Source organism: Eschscholzia californica, unplaced genomic scaffold (assembly GCF_041429995.1).
Source record: "Eschscholzia californica isolate CP2 unplaced genomic scaffold, dmEscCali1.0.p SCAF_2, whole genome shotgun sequence".
NCBI lineage: Eukaryota > Viridiplantae > Streptophyta > Magnoliopsida > Ranunculales > Papaveraceae > Eschscholzia > Eschscholzia californica.
The window spans coordinates 8318745-8340035 of record NW_028238309.1 but is presented as its reverse complement, the minus strand read 5'-3'; the positions used below and the strand labels follow the sequence as shown (position 1 = coordinate 8340035).

Sequence of the window (21291 nt, the reverse complement as noted above, 5' to 3'; positions counted from 1 at the left end):
TACAATATAGAAGTCCTAATAAGGATGAGGCCTGTGGGGGAAACAAGTAGCTGTGGAAATTTTAATACAAGAGAAAACGATGAGAACGTGGGAGACTTAAAGAGTACCCGATTGAATGAAGTATACAAGGGACACTTGGTCGCTTGTTTCTTACTCCACGTTGTCTTGTCCATGCAAATTCTATAAGGGGGGAAGTATACAAAAACATAGGGACATACAGTCACCAAAAGATAGGGTTGGGAAACGTTCTGAAAATCCGAAACCCGACCCTAATCGACCAGTCTGAAACGACCCAACGCCCGAGTAACACCTGGTTCGGGTGTACCCGATCCGAAATATCTATTGGTCGTGGGCGAGACACGGGTAAGGCTTCTTACCTGAGTCCCGACCCATTACGCCCGTCATCCGACCGCCTGAACCCAACACGCAACCCGACCGCCCGAACCCAACACGCTACCCGACCGCCCGAACCCAACACGCTACCCGTCTGCCCGAATCCAACACGCTACCCGTCCGTCCGAATCCAACACGCTACCCTCCTGCCCAATAACTACCCGAGTAACCCTAAACATATTCCTTTGCTTAGATTTATATGATCCAACGGCTGGTGATGCTCAACAGTTGGATCAAAATATCTTGCTTATAAATAGAACAAAAACCCTCATCTCACTCTTTAGAAACCAAACCCTAGTACCTACTGCCTCCTCCACCATCCTCCACTTTACTTCATCTCTTCATCTCTTCATCTCGGTCAGACTATAAATAGTTTTTGTTCTATTTATTAGCCATTCTTCACCTCGGATTGCTTATAAATAGAACAAAAGCTCCACCATTCTTCATCTCTTCAACCCAAAAACAACCCGAAAACGCACTATTAGACCACTCAACCAACCCAAAAACCGATCATTGTTAGAAGACCACTCATTGTTCACCGACCGTGCCTAAACTCGCCGAATTCACTGTTCTCAGACTTCATTCATATCACTGTTGAATGATGTAAAATAAATCAAAGGATGGTTCATTGTGTTTTTCGTTTTTTTTCTTATGTTAAATGATTCATGTAGATCCATCTCTAAAACAGATCCTAACTTAAGGATCTGTTTGATCAAACAGATCCCACCCGTTGGATTTGTTTGAACGAACAGATCATGTCTGTTTCATAAATGAATTATATCTGACGTAATTTTTGTTTTCTTTTTTGATGTTGATATTGTTAAATGATGGATGTTGATGATAGTGTATGTGATGGATGTTGATGATAGTGTTTGTTTATTTTCTTAATAAAAAAAGCCCGCGACTCGTCCGCCCGAGCCCGTTAGAGCCCGATCGCTCTCTCGGGCAAAACTGGGCCGCGGGTAAAAAATTACTCATATGTGTCCGGCCCGATTTGCCCGATAACCCGATCGGACACTACCACCATCAAACTCGATCTGCCCGTACCCGCGAAGGAAGAACCGAGCCCGACCGATTCCCACCCCTACCAAAAGGTGAGATAGACTCTGGACATAAATTATATTAAGAGCCTCTCCAATGGGACACTCAAACTCTTACACTTGGAATGCCATTTAAGATTTTTAGAGATTTTGTTAAAAAATCTTCTCATGAGACACTCTATTTGACACTCCGTGGTGATGTGAGAGCATTTATTATAGAGACACTCTAAAACTAGAGCGCCCCCTTGAGACTCTATAAGTGCCACTTTAATATTTAAATCAATAGAAACTTTTTATTTTTAGTTATTTTTTTCATATTTAACTTAAGAGTGACATGTGTATTAAGTAGAGAGATTTTAGAGATCTCTATTGGAGACCAAAAAAGTTTGTCTCTATATTGACACTTACAAAAGAGATTCTCCATTTAACACTTGACAACTAGACTTTAGAGTTTTTGTTAGTGTCCCATTGGAGGACAAAATAATTTTGGGATCTGATACACAAACCCGGAAAAAATTGATATTTAAATCCCCATCGTTGATTTCATTTTTATGAGCAGACTGTTTTGACGTTTAGTAACCCAATCATTTTCCAAATGTTTCAATAGTTTATGACAAGTCAATGCAAAACATAATTTTTTTGTAAGCAACTGAATTATGTCTATAATACAAAATTAAGAGAATTTCAATAAAAAAAAATTAGCGTAGTCCGTCTTTTTATCAAAATAATTGTATATGCTATCAACAATTCATACTTGTGAGATCAAAACATGTTTCTGATACAAATATGTACTTTAGTTCACTGAACATCGTGATTTCCTTTGTGGATTATTTAAAAGACTTATCGTTGTTGATAGCAATTTTATTAATATTCTGCGGAAATACGACTTTGTTACAGATTAAACTAACAATCTTTAGTATTTATTCTGCGGAAATATACTTATATTGATAACAAAAGATGAAGACCAATTACGAATAAGATAATGTCTTTAAACAAACAATAAACATCGAGACAATTATAAATTTTGTAACTGTTCTTTAAAGCAAATTGTTTATAAAAAACTTCACTCCTCCAGCGAATAGTTGACCTACATGAGTAAGTACAGGACCCTAAAACTTGGATAATAGATGTTTATCCCTTTTTTGTGAACAAGTAGTTCTTTGATCTTCTTCCATTAATATTTGAATCTGCAAATGGTTAAAAATGATTAACAAATATAAAATTAGCACTGTGAGCAAATAAAGTTATGTAAAAAAACATGAATGATTTGCAAATAACATACGTAAAAGTGTGCGCGACAAACACAAAAAGAATTTATTTGTTTGCATTACGTAATTTACAAATATTATGAAGTCAGTTGTTGTTCTTAGTGAATGTGAGATAGTGCAAGAAACAAAGTGATATATGTTGTGAATTTATAAAAACATCATGCAAGCAGATAAAGAATAACGAAAAAATACAATAGTTTTTAATGGTTAAGATGAACATGCAAGTACGTGCTTTAATGCAAATATATTTATCTGAAGAACCAACACCTTGTGCTGACAACATGTAAGAGAATGCTACCACAACAGTGGTTTCTGTTTCGTTTTTTAGTAAACAATGTTGCAAAAGAAAAGGATGGGAGAAAAACACGAAAGTAAGATATAAAAAATATACTTTTATCTTTGAACAAAAACAACAATGTGTGCCCTCTTCAACTTTGTTAGGAAATTATACAGTGTGGAAGTGAAATCAAGAAATTTCATAAGAAGATTGAACCAACCTCGTTAATGGTGCTTCAAATAACTAGATTTAAAATTTAAATGTTTATCTCTCTAAAACCTCATAATATAAATAAACCAGATCTCTCTACCCTGTTGCTTATTTTGGAGGAATATGGATGATGACCGACTAAAATGAAGATGAAGTCGAGCTCCCCAACTCCAGCGAGATGCTTTCGGGAGTGATTTTAACTCTGGTCAGCAAGGTTACAGAGGTAAAAAAAAGATTTTGGTTCTGGAGAATGAGAGGAAAGAAAGGATTTTCAACAAAAAAAAAAGAGAGAAAAGAAAGGATGAAAATTTGATAAATAAGTGGGTATATATATAAAGGTAGAAAGGGTATTAACTAAAAACGGGCTGCCTCGAGATGGGATAAACACTATAGAGATCCATATATGGGCTTGATTTCAATTAATCTTCAAAAATTGAGTTTTCTCTTTCTATTTTTTTTTTATTACAGTGGGTCATATTTTCCATTTGGGCCCATTTTTCGAGCTTTTGATCAAAAAATTCTAAGGATTAAGCTATTTTTATGGAATTTCTTTATTCCAAACATAACTCTAGTATTTTGCCTCAAAATAGTAAGTCCAAGAGGGTAAACTCAATTATCAATTATTGAGGAGGGTAAACTCAATTACCAATTAGTGTTGAGAGGATAAAGTCAAAAACCCTATAAAATTGCAAAGTTCATAAGTAAACTGAAGTTATGCCAAATATGTCAAAAAGATACTGAAAACATAGAGAATGCACTCCTATATTGTGATTATGCGCGAAACATATGATTCGCTTTTAACATCATGTCCAAAAGCATTGTATCAGTCTCAGAATGGATAAATACATGAAAGCATAAATTGGATAATGATTTTTCTCTAGCTTTGAATACTTTCCCCATTATACTTCGGATTATATGGAAAACACGATGTAAAGCCCAGTTTCAAAATATTATTGTGACGCCCCGTGTCCCAAAATAGACACGACTACGGCCCGCCAATTTACAGACGAGACAAAAATTCGTCAAAATCTCATTTGTAAATCGAACCGGTCCCGCCTGTACAACCTGTCATGCAAACCATACATTCGCATACGCAAATAAACTATTGAGCGGAAGCTAAGCAAACTCAACATTAACTCGGGTTGAAACCTGAACCACAAAAAAGATACAAAAGCCTTTTTAAGTGTTATATATATACATATTTGAGTTTGGTTTCTGCAACAACGGCATAACTCCGACATAACAAAAAACCAATAAGCAAAAACCAAAGAAAACGATGCAACACCACTAGCCTCGTTTGACAAGATTACCGGCTGGAATATACACTCCGCCTCGAGGCTAGATAAAGCACCTGTACACTAACAACTTGTAGGGGTCAAAATACTCAGCGGCACGAGTTATTCTGGTAGAAGACCAATGCAAAATCCATCACGTTTTCAAAAGCTCATTTAATAAGTTGTAAACATCATGACAAAATGATTTATCAAACCAGTTACTATATATACTATATAGAAAACCATTTTCCTTAATCTAGCAAGCAATGACAGTGATTAGCTGCCCACCCATCGTGCGCTCCTAATTAAGAGAGAGTTCCTCAGGATAATCTAGAGTGTGTTAGATAGTACCAGCCTATTTAGGCACTAGCTAATGCACTAACATCTCCTCGAGAAAGAGACTTACCCCTAACCCGTAAGTCTCTCTCCTACCAAGGGGCGCACCAATCATTGAAGAGTTTACCTCATGATAGATATATACCTTAAGTATTTATATACGTTTTTGATCACCGAGTTTGAATAATAGAGTCGTTCCCCAATACCTATGGAAGGACCTGAACCTTATTCTCTTCGGTACCCTATCATGCATCTAATGCGATCTTTCAAAATCAGTTACATTCGTATATCAAAACCATATCCTTATTCAATTCATTGCCTTATCAAACACGGAAATGGAACGAACAAGAGCCATATCGCACACAAAGGAGAGGGATTCCCAATCAATGTCACCTCCCAGGCGAGTGGTCATGGTGTACGACCCTGAGCCTCGAGTTGGAGGCACGAGCACCAATGGCGAGCAAGTGAAACACTCTACTTCCACAGGTCTCATGACTAGTGTCGCACCACCTCACCGGTCTCACACGAGTTAGACCAATATCAATATGTCATCTTAACCTCAATGGCTCATGCCCTTAGGTTGACATAATCCGAAGTCGGGTACTAGGTACATACAAGAAAAACCAAGTATTTCACAATCATCGTAAAAATAGTTCGAAAGCATTTCTCATATCACAGTTAAAATCTTTGAAGCATATTCCGCTCATCACTTAAAATCGAGTTTCATGCTACCTAAACTCTAGTTATAATGACGCATAAAATTATAAAATTTAACACATTTTATTTCTATAAAACCATGCTGGGAAAATGATTCAGAACCCCTACCTCAGTCGCATACCCTGGACACATTTTATTGCATAACCAAAGAAATCCCGCCTACGAGGCGAGCTTATTCCTCCTCATTCGCATACCCTGGGATAAGGAAGAAGAACCAATAACATCGAATAAAAACATTAGGTTCTTATACTAAGAACCTCGGTACAACAAAAAGAATAGATAAAAGAAAACAACGAAAACTTAAAACATAAAAATAATCCGTAGAGGATGACTTCGAATAACCGAATTGATCTCTAACTTTCATAGCCATGTCCACTGAATACCCGAAATGCATACAAACCAACCAACCAACTTCCCATAAACTCTATTTTTCATTTTAGAGTCTTCATAAGCTGACAAATCATATAATGAACCCCACAATATAAATCTACAACTGAAATTGTCCATTCGTATGAAATATGACAAAATTCGAGTAACAATCTCTATTCCAATTCATTCTGAAAACTAGTCCAAATATGAAATTCGAGCAGTAAAATAATTCGGCAGCACCCCGTCTATATATGAACACCCCAAAATAGTCTATAATATCCTAAATATGATTCTGAACATAATCATTCGAAGAAATTGAATAATAACAGTCTAAATGGCTCCAAATTACGAACCCAATGAAAATCTTACCCAACTATATAGTATTCAAAATAACTATCATAAAATCATCAAATTCAGACGAAATAGAAATTTCTAAACCGTTAAATATGTAAACCAAGTCGAATAGAATTATCTGGAAGAAGTTTCACCGAATTCCAACCATCGAACGCGAAATAATAGACGAATAAAATTTATTATCCCTCAGAGCCCTAACACGCGATTTGGTTCACCTTCTCGGGTTCCTTGTAAATGCTTTGGAAAAGGAATGAAAAGTGGGTACATAGGTGGTGGTAATGGGGTACGTGGCAGCATGTGGCAGCATGTGTTCATTTCATGTTCAAAACAACAAAGTGGGCAGGGCTAGGGGTGGGAATCGGGCGGGTTCGGTCGGGCTCGGGTGTGATAGAGTCGGGTTCGGGCGGATCAGACACTAAAATACCTAGCACGCTACTAGTATCCGGGCGGATCGGGCCGGACAGATTCAATATATTCACTGCCCGTAGCCCGTCCGAGCCCGCCTGCCCGAGCGGGCTCCATCGGTGACGGGCCGGACGGGCTCGGGTTATTTTAGTATTTGTTTTTATTAATTAGAACTCCTTCTGTAACATAGTATTTTTTTTTAAAATAATTAGCCAATTCTTTTTGTAACCCTAGGTTAGTATCTTATCTTTGGTGCTATTATCCATTTAGTAGACTTGTTCTAAAGAGTTACATAAACATAAATTAAAACCATCAAAATATTTTTCTTGTAACTAGATTACAACAAAATAAAACAAACTATCTCAAGTTCTCAACCCATTGTTAAAAAGAATACATCAACAACTAAGATCTAAAAAAAAATAGTAAACCCTAGATACCAAAGAAAACAGTAAACCCTAAATCTAAAAAAACAGTAAAACATTACAAAATACAAACCATTTCCAGATCTATAAAAAAATTACATCACATTTAAATAAATAGAAAAATTATTCTTCGAGTTGACAACATTAACAGATCTATAAAAAAAATATATTACTAACCAAGTTACAACAAATCAAACTCTAATAAGAAAACAAAATCAAACCCTAATAAGAAAAAAAAACCCAAATCAAATATTAAGTCAAAGTTGGATAAATCAAGTAAACCTTTCTCGACGTTGTTCAGGAGTCAAGCCATCATCTTTCCCTTTCTTGCCGCCGTTTCTAGCTTGAGCCCTTTCACGATCTTTCTCTCTCTGATTTCCACGTTAGTTCAAATGAAAGAAATGATTGATTGCTTTATGATAATCAAATAAACAAAGAAGAAAGTAAAGTTACTAACTTTGACTAAAATTAAAACGTAAAGAAGATCTGCGTCGAAGACAAACGAAGCTTTGGGTTTCTGTTTGTGTTTGAGTTAGAGAGAAAGAGGCGGAGAGAGAGGGAGAGAAAGAGGCGGAGAGAGAGAGGGAGAGAAAGAGGCGGAGAGAGAGGCGTTAGGTTTTAGTCTTAGGGTTTCTGTTTTTGGATGCTTTTATAATAGGTAAAAAGCCAAGTAGGTTAGATCCAACGGCTGAGAAGAGACACCCTATCTTAGCAGTTGGATCTAAAGAATTTCACGCGGATCGCGGGTTCCCGGGCTCGGATAGCGGACAGACTCTATCGGGCTCGGGTAACGGACGGGTATAACGGGCCGGGACTCGGATTTGAGGTTATGTCTGAGTCCCGACCCAATAATCCCGATTCATCGGGCTGGGTTAGCCCGGCTCGGGTTGGCTATGGACAGCGGGCTCTAACGGTCCGGGCCGAACGGGCCGGACCCCGGGGTCTCAGACCGTTTTCCCAGCCCTAGGTAGGGCTGGGAGTTCGCAAACCCGAAACCCGTCACGGGTACCTGAGTCCGTTAAAGCCCGCGGGTACCCGAAACCCGAAGGCGGGTTTAGCCCGACCGATCCGATGAAATCAACAGGTTGGGTACGAGTTTTTAAGTGCTACCCGGCATCCCGTCCGAGCCCGCCCGATAATCTTTACTCGACATAGCCCGCTTGATAAATGTCATCCATTTATACGATAATACCTATGCACATTATATGCATGCTTGCTTGTATGTATTTATGTATGCATGTATAACATATATCTTGATATATTTTTGAAGTGTATATCTATATATATATACATATATTGTTGTCCAAGTGCGGAGTGCCCTTGGCACAACATTGTTAAGAGAAACTTAATTAAATTTTAGTTTCGATAGAAATTTCGGTACCATCGAAATAGAAATATTTTGGTCATTTCGACTGAGATTTTTTGAAACTTTGGTGAATACCCGATACTCAACCGCCCGATACCCGAGAACCCGAAAAGTTTGACGGACTTGGACGGATTTTGGACACTAGGATTTTTTAAATAACCCGCCCGATTAAATCCGAAAGCCCGAATGGACAGAGAGTTTCGAAGCCCGACCGGGCCCGATCAGATGAATGACGTGAACCCGACCGGCCCGACCTGGACGGATTCCCACCCCTAAAAGTGGGTGGGGGTGCCAAGTGTTGGGATATGAAGTGCCCATGAAATTAAATTAATTTGTAGTCCCTAATTTATATGAACTTCACAAACAAGTCCCACCGTAATTATAATTCAATAATTCAACCTCCATCAATTACCATTTGACCTTTAATTTGACATTTTTTTTCTATTCTTCTTCCTCCCAGAACCAACCATGAAGAAAGCATATGGTTTCTCTTCTAACCTTAGTCTTCTATATATTTAACCGAAAACATGAGATGTTACAATTATATTCGATCCATTGGTCACATTCTCTACGATTCTCAATTTTTTGAAATTGAAAAAACAAAATTCATATATCCTCATAAGCTAAACCAAGAAGATCATACCATTCAGGATCAATGGATTCCTCCGCCTATTAACTGTTTCAAAATCAATGGTGATGCCTCATTTAAGAAAAGTACGGGCAAAATGGATATTGATTTACTAATTTCTGATCATAACTCCAAAATACTCCAGACTCGATTGATATCAACTGGTGCCACGTTAAGAAAAATAGAAGATCACAAACAATCTTTTTTCCGACTGGTATTCATATATTGTAGAAGAAATCACAACATGATAGCCCGTAAAATCGCTACTAAGACTAAAGACATTTCAGTTTGTAAGGACGATGTTATCTCTTTGTATTGCTTCTTATGTGTCAACAAAAAAAAGAAAAACTGTTTTATTTAAAGCTCTGTTTGTTACGTGAGAAATCTTTTAAATGTGAAAATCAAATATTTCTCATAGAAAGAAAATCATCATTTTCACATGTGAAATCAAGTTTAACTGTTTAGTAGGAATGAAAGAAAACTAAGGCAAAGCCTTTAGAAGATAATGTACTGATAGTCTTTTATGGGAGTATCTTTAGAATTTTAACATTCTCTTCCCGATTGAGAGAGAGAGAGAGAGTGACCACATCCTAGCATTTTTCTTCCCCAAATCGATTTAGGGTTTCTCATTTTCTTGGTTTCCCTTACCAATATCGAAATTTCTATTTGGGTACTAAAATACTTCCATTATAGGTTTGGGCCCCCAACTTACTAACAAAGTTTACGTTCAAATGGCAAGAAATCAATTGAATGACTATAATGCATCTAGTCTCATTTTTTTTTACATAAATGTTATCGGTTATGCCAGTAGTAATAACTTTGTTAACCGTTGCCAGTGTGTAATATTAGTAATACCAGCTAACCCACGTGTATGTCTCAATTTGTGTGACGGCATAACATTAAATCAAGTTTAATCAGTGGCTTTAAAAGGCAGAACTTCAGTAAAAACTCCTTTACCTCTTCAACACAAACAAATACTTTTTTTTGGGGGGATTTTGAGATTTCTTATCAAAAGACAATCGGAGAAATTGTAACGACATAGTGAAGCTTTGATCGAGTTATATCCTCTGAAGGTAAGACATTGATTTATTATTTTCTTCCTAGTTTGTTGTATAGAAATTCTGAATTTTTCCTGTTATTACATCTATTATGAAGCATACAAATAATCGGAGTCATAGTTAACTTTGAAGAAAATCCCATGTTTTTCGATGGCATGAACTCAAGTGTTTTACTTTTGTTAGCGGAAGACAAATGGTTGGATGACGTTAGATCCAACTTCTCTATTTTTTTTTAGATCCAACTTCTCTATTGAATTATAAAACTAAGAAAAAATGATAGTTCGCACAAATTTTTTTCCCCCAAATTAGAGTACGGCTGACCCCCTTGTATTTTGTCCCAAATGTCTGGATAGACCATCATTTTCATTTTCATATTATAATGGAAGACGGTAATAAACTTTAATTTTGGTCCTACAAAATACAAGATTTTCTAATTCATGTGGGTTAGAATTAATAGAAATTGGACAAAACCAATTATCAAATCAAAGTTGTCTAACTACTTAAACCTAGCCGAGGTAATTAGGTCGTGAATTTTCGTATCATTTTCTTTAAGTTTCTTCTTTTAGCGGTAATAATATGTAGGGGTTATGAATTTTTGTAACACAAGTATCCTTAGTGGTAATTGTACATTTTTAATGTTAGCCCTTATAGTTTGTTAATTATCTTCAAGGGTTCCAAACTTTCGTATTTGGAAGAATGTCCAAAAATTATCGAAAGACAGAGCCCCTATTTGACGAAATGGAACATAGGTTCACGATAACACTTTTGTAACAATACAAATTGCTCTGGTATTTTCCATTATTTTGATAATAGATAGTTATTTGTCCTTGGTTTTCATATCAATTTTAACGTTTTCTTTTCCTATTCCAGCCTTTTTAAATAGAAAATTAATATTTTTCGGGCTCCAACTTTCTACATGATTGAAAAAACGTTTTGCAAACATCGTGTTAGACGTTTTCTGCCATTGGCTTGTGGTCGAAGGGATATATCCCCTGGGCCTGGGGCCCCGAATGGATACGCCATGGGCCTGAGGCCCGTAACAACCCACAACTCTGTCTGTCTTTCAGTTCCCATTGTCCATGAGCAAGGAGTTAGTTCTGTTCTAGTCTTTGAACCTACCAATTTCAACAGAACCCCATTAAAAACTTCAACAATCGAATTCAAGTAACTAAAGATCGACTTCGAATCGTCAATGTCACCATTGAATTTGCTTCATCCAACAGGTTATTACCAGTCTTCTCACCCTCTCTCTTACTTCCAGCCAACAAAACTAAGATAAATCAACAATGGTGAACACAAGATCATCAAAGACACGTTTGAATTCCTACACAATTCCAGGCACAAACAAAGTCATTAAAGGTAACGAAAAACTCAAAATATCCCACTTTTTCTTACTAAATTCTTACATGAATCCATTTTTTTCGGCATCTTGACGTGTGGGTTTATTTTGTAGCTGGAGATAGTATAATGCTGAAAGCTTCAGAACCTAATAAACCACCATATTTGGCTAGAGTTGAAGGATTTGAAGCTATTGGTGAAGATAATATCAATGTTAAAATCATATGGTATTATCGCCCAGAAGACACGATTGAAGGAAGAAGAGAATTTTATGGAGCTAAAGAGGTGTTTCTATCTGACCACTGGGATTCACAGAATGTAAAAACGATCGAAGGGACTTGTAATGTTCACTCGTTCAAGAACTACAGAAAACTTGAAACTATTAATCCTGAAGATTACTACTTTCGATACCGGTATTATCCAACTACTGGGGGATTCAAGCCGAATGCCGTTAGAGTGTTAGTTCATTTTTTCTTTTTAGTTTGAATTCTTGGGTTTGTTTTGAATTTCAGATTATGAAAATGTGAGATGAGTAACTAGTTTTTTGGTTTTGTTTTGAATTTCAGATTATGCAAATGTGAGATGCCTTATAACCCGGATAAACACATGATTCAATGTGATGGCTGTAAAGACTGGTAACTTTTACCTTTCTATGTGTAATTCTCCTGTGAGTTGATTTTTTTTTTGCATTGTTCAGCGTGTGCCTTGAACCCTTGACCTCTAGGTGGAAGATTATACCTCTTACCACTCCAAGCAAGGGTTGTTGGCAGTGAGTTGATTTGTTCCATGCTATAAAACTATATCATTGTTAAACTTTTTTACTCAGTGTCAATGGTGTAATAAGGGTCGCCGGTCGGGTGGCCTGAGTCCTGCTTGACCTGTTTAAATTGGGTAGAATACATCCTTGTCTGTAAGGTGGGTGTGTCCGTCTCGGCCTGTTTAAGACAGGCCCGAGTTTACTTGGTTCATTTGAAAGAGTCCCGATCAACCTTGGAACGTTTAAAACAGTTCCAACCAACCCTTGCAGTTGGAACGAGGCTTGGAATGGTCCTAAGATTGAACGCGCAACCTCTATCTTGTTGGTCTATTGTAAACCCAACCTGGTAACAGGTTGTGTTAGGTGGGAATCGGTTCGGGTCGGTCTGTAACGGACTCTAACTTCATTGGATCGGTCAGTTTCAGACATAAAATGTTGGTGACTCAGGTGGTCACTTTCAAGGATTGTTTGTCCATTAACCGTCCAAGACCGCTTATTTATCTAGCCGGTCGGACACCGGACGGTCTTCGGCCAGTCTTTCCAATTAAAATTTTGGAGAAACTTGTAAATCATTTTCATTACTAGACAATCAAAACTACAAGTTAAGAGTTACAAATGAAAAAAATTAACCAAAAAGGATACAAATAATTATAAAATAAAATTTGATCATCATTTCGCAAGTTACAAACGAAAGTCGAACCGACGGGAACTAGCGTGAACCATCCTCAGTAAAACATGAATCGAACCAGAAGTAAGTCAGCTAGTACTTATTAGTATGAATCGAAAAAGTAAGTCAATATTGAACTCAAGGAATGAAATTTTGGTTTTGGTGGAAATTTTGGTTTCGGTGGAAATTTCGGTTGGTCCAAAAGTGGAAACGTTTCGTGGAAACGTTTCGGTCAGTGTGGAAACATTACAAGTCTATGGAAATGATAAAAATATAACAAAATTATATATAGCAAGATTATTAAACTATAACAAAGCATAGAAAAGATGTTATTCTTATTCTAACAATCATATAGTTAGGTTAGGGGGGTAAATTGGATATTTTATTGACAATTACACCAGATTTTTACTGCCAGTAGTTATAAGTAGTTGATACAGCGAGTAAACATGAGAAAATTAATAAATTTTTAACAATTTTTGTTAGTTTGGAGAGGTATCTTCAATCACATAGTTAGGTTGGAAGGGTAAATCGAATGATTTCAACTATATAGTTATGGCAGGGATTAAATTGCTATTCTAAATAATATGTACACTTAGAAGTAAAAACATGAAACGTCAGAAAGGATGGACCTGAGTGCAACAAAATTGGACTCAATTGTGAAGACACCCTGCATAACTGTTAAAGGCGCCTCTTTTAAGGTAGGAAGTTTATGAGGGAAGGGGCGCCTTTTACACTTATATGGGCTGCATATAAAACTCTTAAGGTTTTCTTCTCTTTCGCGAATAATCAGAACAGTACGTAAGACTAGGGTTTCTTCGAGCTTTCTCTCTTTTCTAAGTTTTCAAATTTTCTCAAGTTGATACAAATTTCTTGGGGCTTTTATACTGAAGATGACTAATAAGGAATTAAAAAAGAAATCTAGAAGAAACTTCGATGAAACCAACCAGAAAATGAAGAAGAAACGATGAAGGTGTGTTCAGTTTTTTCAATCAAATGTCAGAATCCAGTAGGGTTTCGAAATCCTAAAACTTATTTGCAATTTCGTGTCAGATTTCGGTGGAATATGTATCCATCTTTTCATGTCGATGGAATGAAATACCGACATAGAGAATGTTACAATTATTAGAACCAGTTAATTGTATGTATCTATAAAAGAGAATGTTACAAAAACCTTCGAACTTTGAGAACTAAAAAGATTCAGAGATGTTAGAGATATTTAAAGAGAGAATAGAGAACTTAAGAGATTCAAAGATGCTACAGAGATTCGGAGAGATAACTGATTGGGAGGTCGTCGACTCGGAGGTGTCGTCGCGCAGTGTCGTGGAGATGAGAAAGAGAGTGAGGTTAGAACTGTAAAAAAATTAGGTAAAACTGAAAGGATATGGAAAGGATAGTCTTAGGGGCATAGGGGTATTTATAAAGTTAGGTTTCAGATCCAATGGGTATCCTATATTTAAGAAATCCAATGGTCCATATCTTCTGAAAATGTCGGTGGTTCATTCTGTCCGTCTTATCGAGTTGATCCACCGGTTGTATGGGTCGGTCATTCCGTCAGTCCATTTGAAACGGTCGGTTAGCGGACGGTCTCCCGACATGGAATTTTGATCCAGACCGGCCCGCCTACTCTTTCGGGTCGGTCGGGTAGTGACCGTTTTGACCATCGAGTGTCCACGGACTTTTTTTTCTCTCGGTCGAACGGGTCGGGCAACGGTCTTCTGTTTTTTTTTTCCCAACAGTAGCCTGTGTAAGGGCCTGGCCAGGTCTTCTGCTGGCCTAACCCACCTACACCGCAAACTAGCCTGGAATACTACAAGTGAATTTGGGAGATTAAATGGTTGCATGATGACATAAAGTTAACATTGTCCTGGCAGGTATCATTTTTCCTGTTTGGACATGACAGCAGAGACAGCACAAGAAATTGATCACTACTTTTGCTCGGATTGTTCGTCGGTCGCGGATAATACCAAAAGCTCCCCTAACACTGTTTCTCCAGTTCCACCAGCTAAGGTAAGGTTTTTTATGTCCCTTCTTAAGTTTCTATATCTTGCTTACTATGACTGAAGACGTTAGTACACAATAGGTATCAAACACGGGGTAGTACGTAACTGTCTTTTGTTATGCTTAAGTGTCGACGAATGATATTCGTTACATGTTGGGACACCTAATGGAATATAGAAGCCTATTGGGTCGTACCCTCGTGAAACCATACTTGCAAAGGTCAAGTTTTTCGAGCCTTAAACTTCAGCCTTCACATATATATAGTGGTCAAGCAATGTAGGATACATCACAAACTTGTCGCTTTCTTTTATCATTATATTCCTCGATGAAAATCTGATTTCTTGTGGTCTCTGTGGCTTGCTGTTATAGGTGGAGACGAAGCGAAGAAAAAGGTGATGAGCTATGCTGAAGATTGATGAATGGTGAGGAAGTACTCCTTTTCTCAGCAGTGGTCTCTTGATAGTGTCATTTGAAGTTAGTAGTGCAGATTAAAACTGTTCCTGAGCATAATCATTGAAGAATCTACAGATTTAGACCTTTTTTTGTTGCTAGTTACTTTTCTTCTTTTCTTTTGTTTTCATGATTTTGGTTTTTTAAACTTGAATTTGAGTAGATGTCTGAGTTGACTTACATAATGCTCTAAGAAAGTAAAGGTTTTGACTTGGCTTTGTTTGAGACTATTAGAATATGACTATGCTAGAGGGAACAGGTCGCATAATGTCTTATAGTACTTTTTTTTTGATGAGATGTGTCTTATAGTACTTAAAGACGAATACTAACGAAAAAAAAGAGAAGAAAGAACAGAACTCGCATATATATCAACATTTCGGTTACTTCTCTTTATCATTCACTCAGTTTACAAATAATGTTCGTTCAGTTGGTCGTTCATCAACTCCGAAAACTCAAAGGTCACGGTATTAGAACTTGGAAGAAATAGAAATTCATAATTTATTGATTATGTTTTATTTAGGATATAAATAGTGGTTTCTCATATCATGTGAGTAGGGGTGAGCAGCGGTCCGCCGTCCGCCGTCGCCGAAGCCCAACCAAATGGTGGTTTAGCTAAATCATTGGCCAAAGATAAGCTGATCAAATCGTCAACCAACTTCTTTCAACCCAGTTCGGTTTCACTCGATTGAGTTTGGTAGGTCGGTCCAACCGAACTCAATCAATCCAATCAAACATCAGAAAAAAAAAAACTTAAGATCCATATTAAGTAACGATAATTAATTTATAATAATATATAATGTATACGTAATTAGATATACATAAATTACATATATATATATATATATATATATATATATATATATATATATATATATATAGTTCCGCGGCGGTTCGGTTTGGACAGCTTCCAAAAATCCAAGCCAAAGTCGAACCAAACAAAGATTGGTTGATTGTTTTTTCAGGGGGACGACACAATTCGGCTCAATTCGGCCAAGTTCAGTCTGGTCGGTTTGGCCGACCGTTGCTCACCCACAGATGAGTTAGCCATACAAGTAACATTTTGAAATCTGATTCAAGTCAATTCAGATCTCGAGTCAGATTCCAGATCTTATCTGAAATAAATAAATAAAAAATACCACCCTCACACGAGAAGTTACCCAAAAGACAGCCGGGAATAAACCAGCAAAATAATATACAACAAGCTCAGTTTTCATTAGTCTTTCTCAATGTTTAAAACTTCATACCACAATTTCCAAAAAAAAAAAGAGAGAAATTCAATCACAACATCTAGACTTAACAAAACCCTATAAACCTTCATCACTATAGCAAGTTTTTGATGATTTTAGTTGACAAACATTTCTTATTCAAACATGATACTTATATTCAACAAGGTACTTTATATGCACATTAGTTTGAATTTTTCACCCCCAACCTTTTGGTGAGCTCTTTAAGCAGACGACTCTCCTTGATCTCTTTCTCTCTTTCTACCCGCCATTCCTTCGATACATTCTCCGCCTGGATTCAATCTTCACTTAGTTTCACAACAAATACGAAAGGAGATGAAGGATTTGCATCAATATAGTTAAGTTCGCTTACCCAGACTCGAAAAGGAACTAAATTGTCCCTGATGCCATCCATTTGTGGCTGAAGAAGGTTCCTTCCTTTGGCTCTAACATCATCGCTCTGTCAAAATAATGTCAATTATAACCTATAAGGATATACAAAAGAGAACAGGCACAATTCTTCTAAATTTTCCACATAGAGAACCAAAGTGAAGCTTCGATATTTTTTTCATAGACAGAAATTTACTTAATATAAACGGATGATTAAAGCATTGAGAGAACTTACATTTTGAAGCTCTAGCCTGGAGACTGTTAATCCAAATGCCAAAGCACCACCACCGAACACAACTGCCGTAGCAACGGCAAATGCTGCTCCGACTACAAGACACATAATACCCTATGTGAGGATAAAACGCTAAAAAACCGTTTCCCGAAACAAGTATTTAACTGCTTAAGTACTAATTCGGTAAGTAATTGGTTTACGGTAAACATGGAGATACATCCAAGCGAAATAAAGCCCCTTGGTTGATCATTCTGGTTTTCCAATACTCTAAACTCTGTAGAGCTAAAGCAATCTAGGGAGGTTCAGGTTATCTCAAACACATTTTAGCAATATATGTAAATATCTTGCTAATAAGCTATGAAAACCCTAAGTAGAAGGTTTGGTCTTGCAAGTAGAAATGTTTTTTATTTTGTTGTTTTGGTAGAAACAAAAGCTAATAATATAGAGGATGAGAAAACTACTCTGTGAAAGCCCTGCTGCTGCGGCCTTCAATTTCTCCGGGTTAATGGTTGTATATTTGTCCTGCCTCAAATCGTTCGCTGTAGAAGCCAAAACTGAATTTTCACCCTCTGGCAAGTGCCACCTGCATGAATTAATATCATACTAATAAAAATGAGTAACACCAAAACATAATATCGAAGGTTCATATTCTAATCTGTTATAGCGACACACAAGAAACCATAAAAGAAATGATAGAGATAATCAATAACACAACACAAGAGGTTACGTGGTACGGTCGTAAAAACCTACTCCACAGCGAGAATGGAAAGACGTTCACTATCTATGAAGAACAAGATTATAGAAATTTCTCAAGAGTTCTTTGTCATCAATGTGCCTTCTCTCTCCCAAAACTGAAAGAACTAAATTCCCCCGCCCACCACCCCAATACACAGATAAACCCCCTACTCTTGTACAACTAGGGCAATGAAACATAAACAGGCCAGACCAAAATTTTGCGGCCCTTTACAACAAAATCAAATACAAAATGCCAACACTTACTTGCTCTAGTTAAACTTGTGACAAAACCTCTATGGTCTGCAGTTCAATTTTCACATGCATGTTTTATAAAAGCCCTTATGGATTTACCATGGCTACCATTATGTGAATAATTTGACAGTTTATTTGCTGATTACATTCATCCAACGAACCCATGTAGTTCGATTTAATTTTAATGCTAGTTATACATGTCAATCTATAGTTTAGACGGTCAAAGATCTGCGATTTCTCAATATGTTGAATCAGCACACATTTCCATGGGAAGGTGAACAACAATGTGAGGTCATACAACATGCATTTTGTTGGACGATTTATAAAAATGTAAAAAATTCAAAAGGTGGGCTTTCAAGCTACCTTATTCTATTGTGGAAGGAGTAAAGCTTGGGCTAATTCTCTGTCCTATAGGGGATTCGCCCTTAATTGGGAAGCTCTGATTACACTATGCAATCGGTTCTTTTTTATTTTTCTGTCATGGGTGCTCTCTTCTTAAGAACACCATGATGTGTGTGTGTGTATGGGTCTATATATATATGTGTGTGTGTGTGTGCGCGCGCGCACTTGTGTATTTTGATACTCAAATTTTACAAGAAATTGAAGCATAAAATTTAACACTTGCAACCATCCAAACCCAAATCTGGAAAACCTAAACCGAATAATTTATAGAACTTCAATTCTAAGAGCCAAAACAAAAATCAAACTGAAAGAAAATGAGAAGAATAGTTGTATTTTAAGCGAAATCCAAAAGGGTATGCCAGGATTACCAGTTTAATAGCATAAATCAAGATAGAATTATAATCAAATTGAAAGAAACAACCAAGAAAAACAGAGGATTTAAGAAATGAAAGAAGAATTAGACATACCTTTTGGGTCCAAAAGTGACTTGAGGAAGAGAGAGATAAGAGCGAAGAGGGTTAAGAGCCTCAGTAGAGAGAGAATGAACTTTATTAACATCATGAGAAATACCCCATTTTGAAGCTGTTGAATAAGTTGAATCAGATAGAGGTTCAGAGATTTTTAAAGGAAGAGAATGTCTAAGAACCTCAGGAAGAACATCTGCTGTTTGGGTTTCATCTGAAATTGAAGAATTCAAAGAAGAAGATGAAGGGAAGTTATTGTTGTTCTTTTTGTTCTTCTCAACAAGACGGGTAACAGCAAGTTTTGATTCTTGAAGGAAATAAGCACCTTCTGTACTTGCTAATCTTCCTGCTAAGAAACTCATCTCTGTATTTTTGACCTAATTTGATTCTTGGGTAGGTGTAATTAGTAATTGAAGAACTTGATTTCTATATCAAATGAAGATCAGTTAAGAGAGAAAGGCAGAAAAATCTTTGTTTGTCGGTTCTATTTCCCGTTTTTGAGTTAACGGTTCGTATATATAGTATATAATCTTCTGCCCGTTTTTCTCCCCGCGGTCTAACCCGCTAGAGAGGTGGTTACTCTAAGACCAAAAATACCCTTAGAGGACTTGCTTCCCAAGCTTCCATATTTTTTTTTTGGCCACCGCTTTGGGGAAAGCTAAATAGTTTCCGGGGTGTGAAGACTTGGTCAAAAATTGGTCAATTTTGTTTTGACAATTTTATTTAGAGGGAAAACAAAATACTTCTCCACCTCAGCTCTCTCTCTCCACCTCACCTCTTTATCTTCTCCGATTAGGTCGCCGGCCGAAAAAATTTCGTCGGAGTTCCGGGCTGTTCCGACGAAACACCGGCGAAGGGCTGTTCTTCACCAGGCCAGATCCGATCTGTTTTTAGAGAGAGAGAGAGTGAAATTTTTTTTTTTTCATGGTCGCCGGCCTGAAAATTTTCCGGCCGGCGACCTAATCGGAGAAGACAAAGAGGTGAGGTGAGGTGGAGTGTTTTTTTTTGTTTCCCCTTAAAATTTATTTCCCCGAAAAATTTCTAAAATTCTACATATTCCCTTTAAAATTTCACACCCCGGAAACTATTTAGCTTTCCCCAAAGCGCTGACCTTTTTTTTATTGTTGGAAGTATAAATGCATTAAACTACGAAATGGTTAACCGTACAAAAATAAACATCAAAATTACGTAAATGAAGAATTGCATAAAGTATCTTTGATGTGTAAAATATTCTTTATTTTGTAGCCTGTGCATACGACAACTCATCTTGAAAAAGATAAGAAATATGATCTTCAGACTCTGTCTAATTGATTGAAAGATGAAACTTGTACCTAACTTTCTGTAACATTGAAGATGGATAAAACAGACAAACCAAACTTCTATATTGTCCAACGGGTTTGTTTTCTCTTTAAGATATGGTATTTTTGTGTGACAAATTTTCTTAAAGCCCCATAGTCAATAACCAACTTCCGTCGGCCTATCTTTTATTAGAGAATGGGAGCTCCCTTCTTTCTTCCGCCCTTCAGAGAAGAGGCGGAATGGAAGAAGAAGGCGAGGGATGGAAACAAAGAGATGAGAGAGGAAAAAACGTAATTACTACCAAAGTAATTTGGGATTAGAACGTTGAAATTTTAGCAGAGTTCGGGTTAAGATAACACAAATGGAGGTCAAGTTTATTATTGTAAAAGATGATGGACCGCGCACTATAAGATGGTCATAAACTAACTAAATTTTCTCAAAAATATAAGGTTTGGCGTATCGCCTGCATAATGGGAGAATAGTTCAAAATTCTAAATAAAAAATTATCGGTATCAATTGAAAAACCAAAAGGATTTAAACTTTTGAACTCTTTCCGTTAAGTTGAATTGCACGTGCATTTTTTCTCGAACATATTGTCTTACAATATGGTGTCATACGAATACAATACAACTATGTCAATCCATTAAGATACCGAGGCAATCGTTGAACTATCCAATATTAAACTGAGAGATAACGATTAGATTGACTGATTACTACTTGGGGAGCAAGTTTACTTTTAATAACAACAAAGTCTAATAATCTTAAGGTTTCCTACAATAGTTGATTAACTAATTTCTAGTTAAGAAAATGGTTATGAACTCCATTATTTTATTCTATTTTGCTTTTCAAATTTCATGAACTTGATTTTCTGTGACATCATTTGGCAGATCAATCTCTTTTGCTACAAGGCAAAGACCTATCTCAACAAAAAAAGGCAAAGACCTAGGATAATCATCATACAACTCAA

General features: G+C 36.8%; 2 protein-coding genes across 2 annotated transcripts; one reads left to right on the top strand and one right to left on the bottom strand.

Annotated features, from left to right (window-relative positions):
• Positions 1–10012: 10012 nt before the first annotated feature.
• LOC147555894 (chromatin remodeling protein EBS-like) lies at positions 10013–15489 on the top strand. Its single transcript, XM_086663613.1, has 6 exons — positions 10013–10132; positions 11379–11476; positions 11571–11913; positions 12022–12090; positions 14751–14886; positions 15247–15489. Exons 2-6 carry the CDS (start codon positions 11404–11406, stop codon positions 15271–15273), a joined length of 648 nt encoding a protein of 215 aa, XP_086519739.1. The 5' UTR covers positions 10013–10132; positions 11379–11403; the 3' UTR covers positions 15274–15489.
• A 1026-nt stretch (positions 15490–16515) lies between these two features.
• On the bottom strand, positions 16516–19521 carry LOC147555893 (coiled-coil protein). Its single transcript, XM_086663611.1, has 5 exons — positions 19029–19521; positions 17634–17755; positions 17176–17267; positions 16924–17010; positions 16516–16842 (listed from the first exon to the last, which is right to left on the bottom strand). Exons 1-5 carry the CDS (start codon positions 19385–19387, stop codon positions 16735–16737), a joined length of 768 nt encoding a protein of 255 aa, XP_086519737.1. The 5' UTR covers positions 19388–19521; the 3' UTR covers positions 16516–16734.
• Positions 19522–21291: the final 1770 nt, after the last annotated feature.

Excerpts from the sequence above, each read along its gene's own strand:
- LOC147555893 (XM_086663611.1), bottom strand. The coding sequence starts at position 19,387 with ATGAGTTTCTTAGCAGGAAGATTAGCAAGTACAGAAGGTGCTTATTTC. Across the intron at positions 17,268-17,633 it reads AGCAGCAGGGCTTTCACAGA|TCGGAGCAGCATTTGCCGTT; the intron begins GTAGTTTTCTCA and ends TGTGTCTTGTAG. Across the intron at positions 17,011-17,175 it reads CCAGGCTAGAGCTTCAAAAT|AGCGATGATGTTAGAGCCAA; the intron begins GTAAGTTCTCTC and ends TTATTTTGACAG.
- LOC147555894 (XM_086663613.1), top strand. The coding sequence starts at position 11,404 with ATGGTGAACACAAGATCATCAAAGACACGTTTGAATTCCTACACAATT. Across the intron at positions 11,914-12,021 it reads AAGCCGAATGCCGTTAGAGT|ATTATGCAAATGTGAGATGC; the intron begins GTTAGTTCATTT and ends TTTGAATTTCAG. Across the intron at positions 12,091-14,750 it reads TGTGATGGCTGTAAAGACTG|GTATCATTTTTCCTGTTTGG; the intron begins GTAACTTTTACC and ends TTGTCCTGGCAG.